At 41.2% G+C, this 11593-nt stretch overlaps 1 protein-coding gene across 1 annotated transcript in view; it reads right to left on the reverse strand.

Moving 5' to 3' along the window:
* Nucleotides 1-11593, reverse strand: part of kcnh3 (potassium voltage-gated channel, subfamily H (eag-related), member 3) — a 174125-nt gene that overhangs the window by 30212 nt on the left and 132320 nt on the right. The window contains 3 exon segments of the mRNA XM_032515261.1: nucleotides 3669-3870; nucleotides 7614-7771; nucleotides 10298-10538. Coding sequence (XP_032371152.1) covers nucleotides 3669-3870; nucleotides 7614-7771; nucleotides 10298-10538 — 601 coding nt within the window.

Below are 11593 nucleotides of genomic sequence, written 5' to 3' on the forward strand. Positions count from 1 at the left end.
TTACCCACAGTTCAAAGCGTTGTGACGTTTACCGTGGAGACCATTGGCAAATCTGGAAATTACAAAGGTAAACAACAGCATCAAAACAAGAATTTGAAAAAATGTGGAATCAGGCAGCCGTCTCCTGTGCCTCAGCTGTGTGGAAAGCAACAAACTTGAAATGAAAATCCAACCCAAACCAGCAAGTGTCAGCAACACCTTTGTTATTAGACGTCGCCAAGGTAACATGATCTCGTGAAGTGCTGTCCTAATCCCATTTATACCTACAGTATCTGAGCCCATGTGGCTCACTCAGCACCTGAGATGAATTAAGTCTGTAGTCTTTAGTCCACAGGACTCATTTTGGGATTGGGTCATAGTATCCTGGATTTATGAAATAACTGGCCTTTAAAAATGAACATCTGCCTGCCTCTGTGGCAGTTTAACATAGGGGGGTGTATACTTATGCCCCTGTATTTTAACATAGGGGGGTGTATACTTATGCCCCTGTATTTTAACATAGGGGGGTGTATACTTATGCCCCTGTATTTTAACATAGGGGGGTGTATACTTATGCCCCTGTATTTTAACATAGGGGGGTGTATACTTATGCCCTCTGTATTTTAACATAGGGGGGTGTATACTTATGCCCCTGTATTTTAACATAGGGGGTGTATACTTATGCCCTCTGTATTTTAAAGGAATAACATTTATTTATTTACAATACATTATTCATTCGCAAAGAAAATTGGTGTCCTTAAAGGTTGGATTTTTCCCAATTCTTTTAATTCTGGCATTAATTATCTCTGCCTAAGAACATCTACAACACTCATCCATGCTTTCATTACATCCTGCTTAGACTATTGTAACTCGCTGGCTTCCTGTCTTATTCAATACAGCCTCTTTAAACTTCAACTAGCTCAAATTGCTGCAGAAGTGTTCACATAACACCCGTTTTAGCAACGCTACACTAGTTTCTTGTACTGTATGTTCTAGAATTGATATTTAAATTTCAATTATTACCATTAAATTGGCCCCTTATGACCCTGAATGCAGCCTGAGATCTGTTAGTAACTCCCAGGTCAAAGCTAAATACCAGAGGAGACTGAGCCTTTGGAGTCACAACTTATTGGAGGAGTTTCTTCTCAAAATCTCTCTTCAAAATGCCTTTTCAGAACTGCTTTCCTTTGAAACAGCTCTTTATCCATTTTTGTTTTAGTAATTCTTACATTGCTTGTCATTACTACTGTATTCAAACTACATTTATTGATCACTTATTGGCTACTTTTAGTCTAGTTTTGATGTCTTTGTAAAGCACTGTGTGACTTTGAGAAGTGTTTGGTGGACAGTAACATAAGGAGTATCACTGACTGGTGGAAAGGGTTCAGTGTTTCAGCAGAGCCTCTCGGCCTCTGTCCAGGGTGCTGATTTCTCCTCTCGGTCTTGCAGCGTTGACTGGAGCTGACCGTGGTGCTGAATTCCTCTTAGAAATTACCTGAGGCATTTTTTTAAGGATTTATATCTTTAGTGGGAATCAGTGGCCAACTGTCAACGGGGAGGGAAGCTGAAAAGTTTTGTTATTTTTATGGGGTTTGTTGACAATAAAACTATAGAATATAACTAGAGGCTGTTCCTCTAAGGGGTGCTATATGTTTTGTTTGTTTTTTCCGATTGTGTGCCATTGTGGTGGTTTCCAAAATGAAGATATTAAATTTTAAAGTAGTGTAGTGTACATTTGCTTGACTGAAAGCTGTGGTGGTTGGTGTCTGCTTGTCTCTCTAAGGCCCACTAAAGCTGTTGTTGACATTTGGATTCTCTGGCTATTAAAAGGTGGAGTCTTCCTGTCTATTGGAATCGAGAAGCGAGGGACTGCTGACATGAATTGATGTCATTGTGCCTGTCTGTCGTTATGTGGTTTGCTAAAAGGACAATGATGATGATAAGTAGGCCGGTACAAATTAATGAGAGAGAGGGAGAGAGAGAGACATTGAGTGAGAGAAAATGAGGGAGAATAGCCAGAGAAGTAATGGGAGTCCATGCCTTAGAAAACACTCATTTGCAGTTTGTTATTCGACTGAAAATAAAATGAAAGGCACACATTTTGATCTTTGCCCCAGTTAGTCTGAAGGATTCAGGTTAGCTCGCTTGGAAAGTCTGTTTGTGCGCGTTTACAAATTTATTGGATTGTATGCCAGATTTTCACGCCACCTGCAGAATATGAGTTTCTCCACCAAGACACGCTGGTGGAACATCAACAAAGCTGCGTGCTGGAGATGGAGACACGTGGGGGCCGTCCTCCTGCCTCTGCGCCTTTTGTTGTGGGTACAAAACGACTGACATCCTTCTGACGAGGTGTGTTAGTGTCACCTTAGTTCTGTCTTTCAAGCAAGACGTCTTGACCCAGATTCAGGAAACTTTATTGTCTGTCCTGAAAGAAAATTGCCCTCAGCGTACAGTGCAAAAACAAAACTTGGACAGTTAACATACAATAACTTATATAAATAGTTTAAACAGGAAAAAAATACTATGTATGTGTGAAAAATGGCGGTGTTTGTGTGGGGTGTTTGTGTGAGTCCCTTATTTTTTAAAGATGTTTATGGCAGTGGGGTGAAGAGTGTTTGAGAGTGTTGACTAGAGGAACTTTCTAGTGGTGGCCTGATGGCAGTAACTGGAATGAATTATCCAGGGGGGAGAGTTGGATGTGATTGACTTTCCTTTTTACTGCTTCTGTGTGAAATCCTGATAATGAAGTTTGGGATGGGCCGGTTATTTGTATAAAGTTCATATTTCTGGAAGAATCTGCCCATCTCATCGTACTAAACCACAAAGAGGGGCTGCAGTTAGGCAGGATATCATTCAGTCTGCGCTTGGGAAGAACCTACAATATAATTGAAAAGAATGATGGAGAACCCAATCTTAGATTTGCTCAATTTACCCAAATGAAATTCTGCTCTCTGGCACTGGCAGGATATTTAGAGTCTGAGCACAGTTTTTTTGTTTTACTTACCTGACCGGACAAGTGAAAAAAAACGTGTTGAACCATGCACAATTTAACGATACTGTTACTAAAAAATATATGGAGCTGGCACTGCAAGACTATTGATACATTACTATAGAAGTAGCATTAGAATGATAGAGAATGATTTAAATTTCTGTACTACACGGATCAGATATAATGTTAAGATAACGTGTTTTCTATAATTTTCTTTTATTTGTAAAGTAACTAAAGCGGTCAAATAAATGTAATGGAGAAGACGTCTGTTAATTAAATTAAATGCACCTCAAACCTAAACTTAAAGCTATAGTACGTCATCTCTGTTGCCCCCATGAGGAATTCTAAGTAATGACAAAAAAAACGTTGGCGCGTCCACATAATACAAACCTTCCGTGATTGCTCCCGCCCTAAAGCCCTCTCCCACGCAGTCACTAGTAGCCAAGGAGGACATGGAGGATTAAAAGAAGAGGTAATTATCTTTTCTGCGTGTGAAAGTCACAGGGCGCCATAATCTTCTGAACGTAGCTATACTGACAAATCCAGAGAGTTGTGTGGATCTGACAGTCTCCATTTAACTTTGTAGCAACTCACTTGGCAACGGCTTGAATGTAACGGACGTTCAACCCACTAATGATTTAAGTATCTATAACATTTGTTAAGTAGCTTACGATGATGAGTGAAAGAGTGCACTGACCAATATCCCAGGAGCCGGGGCTTTCGATCTCCTTGCGCCCGATGAAGTACCAGACGCAGGCCATCCAATGGGCCAGCAGGGCGAACATGGACATCAGCAGAGTGAGAACCACGGCGCTGTACTGGGAGTATCGCTCCAGCTTCTGCAGCAGCCGCAGCAACCGGAGCAGCCGGACCGTCTTCAACAGGTGGACTCCAAAGTACTGCACACATATTTATATACAAACCACATTGGTTCACACACACAGTCTCAGCCTTCGTTACATGGTTTTTATGCACTGGTCGGTCCCTGGCTATTTTGCTTCCATTCTTTCAGTGTGTTTAGGGCGTGTCCAAATCCACTTTTTCTGGTTTGACAGCGGGAAAAAAGGGTCTGTGCGCCGGGCGCATTCAAAACGGTTGTTCTTAGTTTCTTCATTAATTCATAGTTGTGCTTCAACACACCATCAATTCAATAATTCACAAGAACACACCTCCCTGTAAGACCAGCACGCCCATGGGCGCAAAGACGTCTTAAACTAGCAAAGACACGTGTGTGTGGCTTTGCCCTGCGCCTGGTGCAAGACACGGCCCAAAGGCTTTTACCCTGTTCACCTGTGGAACCATTCTGCTGACGTGCTATCGTTTTCATATCAAGGATCTAAATTACTGAGTATTCTTTATCTCATTTCTTTCATTGTGTGCTATTATTAATTTGTTGGTGTAGTTGGCTGTTTTATTCAAAACGTGAATATTTAACTTGTTCTCATATAACATTAAACATGTCTTGACTCCAAATTCAAATTTAAAACTGAAGGCTCATTTTGTATGCATGTGTAGCAATTTTGCCCGCAGTTTGAATCATCTTTACGGATGCTGAGCGTAGAAACACACATTAAATGAGACCTGCAGTGTGTGCACTGACACCAGATTGGCACGGTGCCATGTGTTTGTTTGATGAGCGTCACTTTGGATGAAATGTTGAGCTGATACATTCACAAGGGAGCCAACAACATTATTCTTTCATTTTCTCTTCCCCCTAACTTGGCTCGTTGCCCATCGGTGTGTTGGCGTGGATAATAATGAATGCTGGAGAGTGTGCAGAGTGTGTGCGTGTCCACGTTCAAGTGTTTTCCTTCCCTAGAAACAAATGGTGAATTAGTTTAGTTTATTTTATTATAGAGATGGTCCCATACCATATTTTGCTTCCTGATACAGTTTCCATTTACTGAATATGTGTTTTGCACCAATCCAATACCAGCGTGTCATATATTTTATTATGTTTTTAACAGCTGTGTACTACTCTCCCTGTATGGATGTGATATGATTTCCATCTTTGTTGTCGGTCTGGCTCCGGTTAAACTCTTTGTGAAACATCAACAAACACAAACAATGAACGCCACAGTTTGACAGTCAGTTATAACCGAAAAAGAAACAAATTGTTTTAAGGTAGATTTTCCTCTGGGCTAAATGACATGGTGTTGGATTGGTGCATAAACTCAAGTACTTTCCGTTACTGATACTAGCACTTTAGCAGTATCGGAAGCTTTTGCGAACTGGTTCCGGTAAATCTTTAGTTAGGGTTCAAACTGTGCAGCAGGGGAACCCTTCTGTGTTTATCTGCTCTAGTTATTATTATTATTATTATTATTATTATTATTATCATTGGTTGTCTGCCGCGCCGGCTCAAACTCCCGTGAGCTGGAATGAGCTAGAAACATGAAACTTGGGGGGGATAACTGGACATGGTGTGCCTGGGCTGCTATAGAAACCCAATGGGCCACATGGTGGCGCTGTAATTAAGGCTTCGAAATGCAAACTTTGAAAGGCCACGCCCCCCACACCATAAGTTTGACTGACTTAAAAATTTTAACACAGGTGCAGCCTAATGTGCTCTACAAAAGACAAAAGCCTCAAGGAACATTAAGGTCCGCCTATAAAATTCTTCCGCCATTTTGAATTTTTTGAAAAACACATTTTTGAGATCTCCTACACCGTAGCGCTGATTGCCACCAGATTTTCAGTAAATCATCACTGGATCAACTTTATTACATGTTGTATAAAGCACGTCCATACCTCAATTACTTTTCAAGTTATTGACTAATGAACTTTGAAAGGGGGGTGGCTCTTTTAAACAAAGTGCACTGTTTGTCCAATCGTTACAAGGCTTGGAGGACATGTTTTATAACAACGTTGGACCACATGTGTGAAATTACTTTAATAATAACTTGAATAAATTCACTATTGAGAAAAAATGTTTGAACCCGCGAATCGCCGCTTGCGGCTATATTTTATTATAAGGATTCCCATTAGCTGATGCCTAGATGGCCAGCTAGTCTTCCTGGGGTCTGGGGTGTAATTTCCAGAAACACCAAGTGGTGGTATGATGAGACAAAGGGAACTCTTAGACGACATCAGGTCATTCATAGGTCACAGGTCATTTGTGTAAATATGTTTGTCTCTAGAGCTTCAGGGAATCTAGGCACCTGCGGGATAAGGGACTGTTTTGTTTCAGAACTGTCTACTGTTGGAGGTCACAGGGCCTGCCACACTTTAGCGTACTTACAGAAAGAGAGATAGGCTGAACTAGGCTTTAGCATCTCATCTGTGTTCAGGCGCCTGCAATATATTTGTTTACCTTAAAGGGTCAGCTAGTCTATATCATTGACGTTCCACTTCCAGGATTGCTCCGTTGTTGCAGGAAACTCTACCAGATGCATGTATTTTCTGTTTCCTTCCGCTCTCTGAGTGTTGGCGTTCTAACCTCCGGTGGATTTATGAGGACTATGGTTACCTGGTCCTCAGGTCTCTGCAGGGTAAATCCAGACAGCTAGCTAGACTATCTGTCCAATCTGAGGACTATGGTTACCTGGTCCTCAGGTCTCTGCAGGGTAAATCCAGACAGCTAGCTAGACTATCTGTCCAATCTGAGGACTATGGTTACCTGGTCCTCAGGTCTCTGCAGGGTAAATCCAGACAGCTAGCTAGACTATCTGTCCAATCTGAGGACTATGGTTACCTGGTCCTCAGGTCTCTGCAGGGTAAATCCAGACAGCTAGCTAGACTATCTGTCCAATCTGAGGACTATGGTTACCTGGTCCTCAGGTCTCTGCAGGGTAAATCCAGACAGCTAGCTAGACTATCTGTCCAATCTGAGGACTATGGTTACCTGGTCCTCAGGTCTCTGCAGGGTAAATCCAGACAGCTAGCTAGACTATCTGTCCAATCTGAGGACTATGGTTACCTGGTCCTCAGGTCTCTGCAGGGTAAATCCAGACAGCTAGCTAGACTATCTGTCCAATCTGAGTTACACAACTATTTTGCAGCGGCTCTGTGAAGAGCTTATCAGCGCCCAAGACAATTGTGATTGGTTTAAAGAAAGGCCAATAAACCAGAGCACATATTCCTCCCATCCCCGAATGCTATGTGGACTAGCCAGACCTTCCTTAAGCACGCTTTAATGGAGGGTCTGGCAAAGCGAGACTAAGCTAAACGAAACGCCTCCAGCATGAGTTTAAATCCACCTTCAGGAGGACAGGAACTCCTGAGAGCTGGGACTGCACAGTAACACACGGTGGTGAAACTCTACTGCCTGCTTAACTCTCTCCTCCATTAGGTGATTATTAAATGCTCCGGGGTAAGTCATCACGGTCTCCCGAACCTTCTTCACGTATGTGAAATGAGTTTTTACTTAACAGGGTCCAAAACAACATTAAATCAGACAAAATTAAAACATACAGGAAGAATAAAATTAACAAAATATCTAAGTATACAAAAATAACAAATAAACAACCCGGAAAACACAAGAAAAAATATACCTAGAAAACAAAATTACATTACATAGCTAACATCTAGGTTGCTCACAAAGACGAAGAAGCAGAACCTTACAACAAAAGAAAATAAGATATAAAAACGTCAAGAAAAAAAATAGTAATAAAATGATGAAGCCCGATTTAAGGAGACTCACCACGCTGACGTTGAAAGCGTAAAGCAGGTCAAAGGGCAGGGCGGCGATGAGATCAACAAAGAGCCATGTGGTGACGTAGTGGACGCAGATGGAGCGGGCGTCGTACACCACCTGACCCGACGTGCTCACAAAAGTAGTTCGGAAGTTCAGAAGAATGTCTGCAGAGGAAGTAGAAGTATAAAGAGAAAAAAGCAAAGGCGTCATCGACTAACTACGGTTTCCTGATGTTTAGAAAAACTGGGGAGAAATGGTGATTCATATGTTCAGTGAAAAGAGATAACGGAGATTCCAGCAGTACATAAACTGACATTAACAAATACAAACTGAAAGACTATTAGTACTACTGGTACTAACATTTACTTGTAAACTTAAAAGGGGCATACTAGAGGTTCAGCATGTTTTAGCAGGTTGACTTTTAAACAAAACCAATGCAGAAGCTCAGAAGTGGGTCCAGGCGAGGGCCTAACTCTGGGTTCACTTTGGGGGGTTGAGATTGTGTATTTAAAAAAGCGACAAAAACATTAAACTAAAAATATTCTTGTTGAGAAAGCCACCAAATGTCAGAAGGCGACAAATGTCGGAAAAATCTTGCAAAACGTAGGAACTAAAACTCCAAAAAGGCGGAGTGAAACGTATTCAAAGGCACTCTTACATCTGAAGACAAATCTCTCCTCTATGTCCCCCGATCTCGACTTAAAGCTTCAGTGTGTAACTTTTTTATATTTATGAACATTTGTCACATTCAAGCCATTGCTAAATGAGTTGCTGCAAAGCTAATTAAGACTATCAGCTCCGCACAACTCTCTCTGGATTTCTCAGAGTGACGATGTTCAGAAGACTGTGGCGTCCGGTGACTTTCACACGCAGAAACGTGAGTGAAGAAAATGACTTCTTCATGTCCATCATGTTGTTTTAATCCTCTTTGTCCTCCTTGGCTGCTAGCAACTGTGTGGAGGAGGAGTGTCGGTGCATGCACAACCCCGGAAGGCTTGTATCACGTGGACGCGCCGACAGTTTCCTTAGAATTCCTCATGGGCGACAGAAACTCTAAACTAGAAACTTTAAAGTAAAAGGTGACGGAGCCTTTGCAGCTGCTCCATGATTGTACCAGCTGCCTTTAGATAACTCCATTTCTGTATTTAAATCTAGGCTAAAGACCAATTTTTACTCTTTGGCCTTTTTAAAAACACACTAATCGCTCATTTTGTCATGTCTATAATTATGTATTTCTAAATTGCTGCTTGTTGTTGTTGGGATGCTTTTCTGTATGTTTGTTTTGTTTCTACTTTTTTTAACATTTCAATGTTTTTATCAGGACTTATTTTATTCTTTGTACAGCACTTTGGTCAACTGAAGAGGTGTTTAAGTATGCTCTAGAAATAAACTTTACCTACTTTCTTACTTTAATAACATCTTTACACATTAAAACCAAAGTCATAATTCTGGCTTTTTGCACACACAAGAAGTCGAGTTTTTCCTGTTCTATTTTTTAAGAAGCTTTAAATTACCTATAAGCAGGGGCCGTTAAAAACTCTTTATTAACTACTTTTAAAAGTAGTTAATTCCTGAAAAGCAGCTTATGAACATAAAATGAACAAATTCTGAATAGTTCTCTGAGCGAGCATATTGATAAAGAGGCTGGCCCGTTAGTTCCAACACACAGGATATCCTTTGACTGCGGGTGGCTCGGATAATTTCATTGTTGAATGTTAATGGAGGGTGTCCACCCTTTTCCATTATGGCAATTGTCCTTTGAATAGCACTCATACACACTCCTACAGATAGATGGACAACACTGGGGACAAAGAGGCCTGTTGTTTTCTGGGAAATGAGTTAGCAATGAGACATAATGGTCTACTATGAATGGCTCATATCATTCAACTGCTGCGTGTGCACCATTAAAAACTAAACTTTTATCATGACTGATGAGCCTCTTAGAGGCTGTTTTATGGACTTCCCAGTAGGGGCGGTTAATACATTGATGAACAAATAGCCAATTTTCACAATCTTTAAGTCCTGTTAATACTGAAGCTAACAATGGTGTTTGATAAAAGAAAGTAAAAAACAAGCAGTGTTAACATCAGCGGCGCCCAGGTGTGTGCCCTCTATGAAGAAATGAATTTGGCTCTATATACTGTACATACTGACCACAAAGAGACACAAAACAACTATAAAAACGGGCAAAACAACCACAAAGAGACACAACAACCACAGAGAAACAGAAAATGACGACAAAGAGACACAAAATAAGGATAAATAGAGACAAAGTGACCCCAAAGAGACACAACACAACCACAAAGAGACACCAAAATACCACAAAGACACTCATAACAAACACAAAGAGACAAAACAAAAGACAGAGACACAAACTACTACAAAGAGACACAAAACAAAGACAATGTGACACAAATCAAACACAAAGATCAAAAACAAAGACAATGAGACACTGGTCAAACACAAAAAGACAAAAAAAATACTAGTGACATAAAACAAACACAAAAAACTAAAGACAGAGAGACACAAAAAGACACAAAAAGTGCCACAGAGAGACACAATACAAAGACAAAAAGACCAAAAGCAAATGCAAAGAGACGCCTATGTAGGAAAGATGTTGTGTCCATGGTTGCGTCCACATGTTAGTGGACAGACAACCTGGCGGAGTACACAGCAGTACACTGTCTCACCCAAAATAAACAGGATCTCTACGAGGATGTCGCTGACGCTGGGCGGACTCCGTGGGGCGGTGCTGCTCCCTTCGTCCCGCCCCCCCACCACAGTGAAACACACGTTATAGGGCACGGTGACGGCCACGTAGAACGTCGCCAGCAGAATCAACCAATCCCAGCCGGCCTTGAAGGTTCCATAGTGGAGCAAGATGAAGCGAGATTTCTGGATGGCTGCTACCTTGTACTCTGGGATCGGAGGCTTGTTCCGAACAGTTTGGATTAGGCACGGGGGGGGGGGGGGGGGGGGGGGGAGAGAGAGAGAGTTAAAATCACTTTGTACTTTCATTTTTTATTTTTTTTTTACATCTGCACACAACAACATGTTGTTTAGGGATCGACTGATACTGGTTTTCCAAGGCCGATGTCGATTATTAGTTGTTTATAAAATCGATAACGGATAATTGGAACGATGCATTGACAGTGAAAATGAAAATCGTTATGGTAAAATAATACGCCAATACAGATGACCTGCAAACAGCCAAAGAACGGCCTGATAATGGTCCAGGGCTGAATGTCGCTCTATTCCTCACGTTGTTATGAACGCTCTCAGTGAACCTCTTCAAGCTCTGGCTGTCCAGACACGAGTTATGAAATCAAGAGTCTCCAACAATGCCGAGTACTCTGCTGCATGTCAGGTGGAGCATACCATCTGATCTCTCAGGTCATTTAGAGTTTACCATTTCAACAGTGCAGCCATTAAAACCGCACTTCACTCACTGAACACTGCAGCTTTGATTCAATGTTGAAAAAGCAGAAATAACACGCTGTTAAATATGTTTTTTTCATAACATTAGGGGAGACATTGAATTTGGAAAATTGGGTTTCTAAATGGATAACTCGCTTGCACATGCACACTATTTTCACTGAGAGAAATCATTATGCCTTTTTTATTATTTTTAATCATCAAGTTGTTGTGTTTTCAACTCGAGGACGCTGCTTACTGTAAACAATGACCACCTCAAAAAAAGATTTAGGTTATTGGAAATTGAGGACAGAAATTGGGAGGAAACACAAACTAGATGTTCATTAAATACAAAGTGTTAATGCAACAAACTGCATCTTTAAAATGATTTTCGCCTTGGATATTTAATAAACAAAATCAATGATTAAGCAAATAAAAACAAGAATAAAAATGCGTTATCCCTCAATATGTGTGAGTCACAGTTGCAGGAGTTGAACTGCAAAGGTCTGCATGTTTGTTTTATCACCGACATCAGCGAAACGCAGCTCCCCCCCCCCCGGGGTCAGTCAGAA

The sequence above is a fragment of the Etheostoma spectabile genome, chromosome 5 (assembly GCF_008692095.1).
Source record: "Etheostoma spectabile isolate EspeVRDwgs_2016 chromosome 5, UIUC_Espe_1.0, whole genome shotgun sequence".
Lineage (NCBI taxonomy): Eukaryota > Metazoa > Chordata > Actinopteri > Perciformes > Percidae > Etheostoma > Etheostoma spectabile.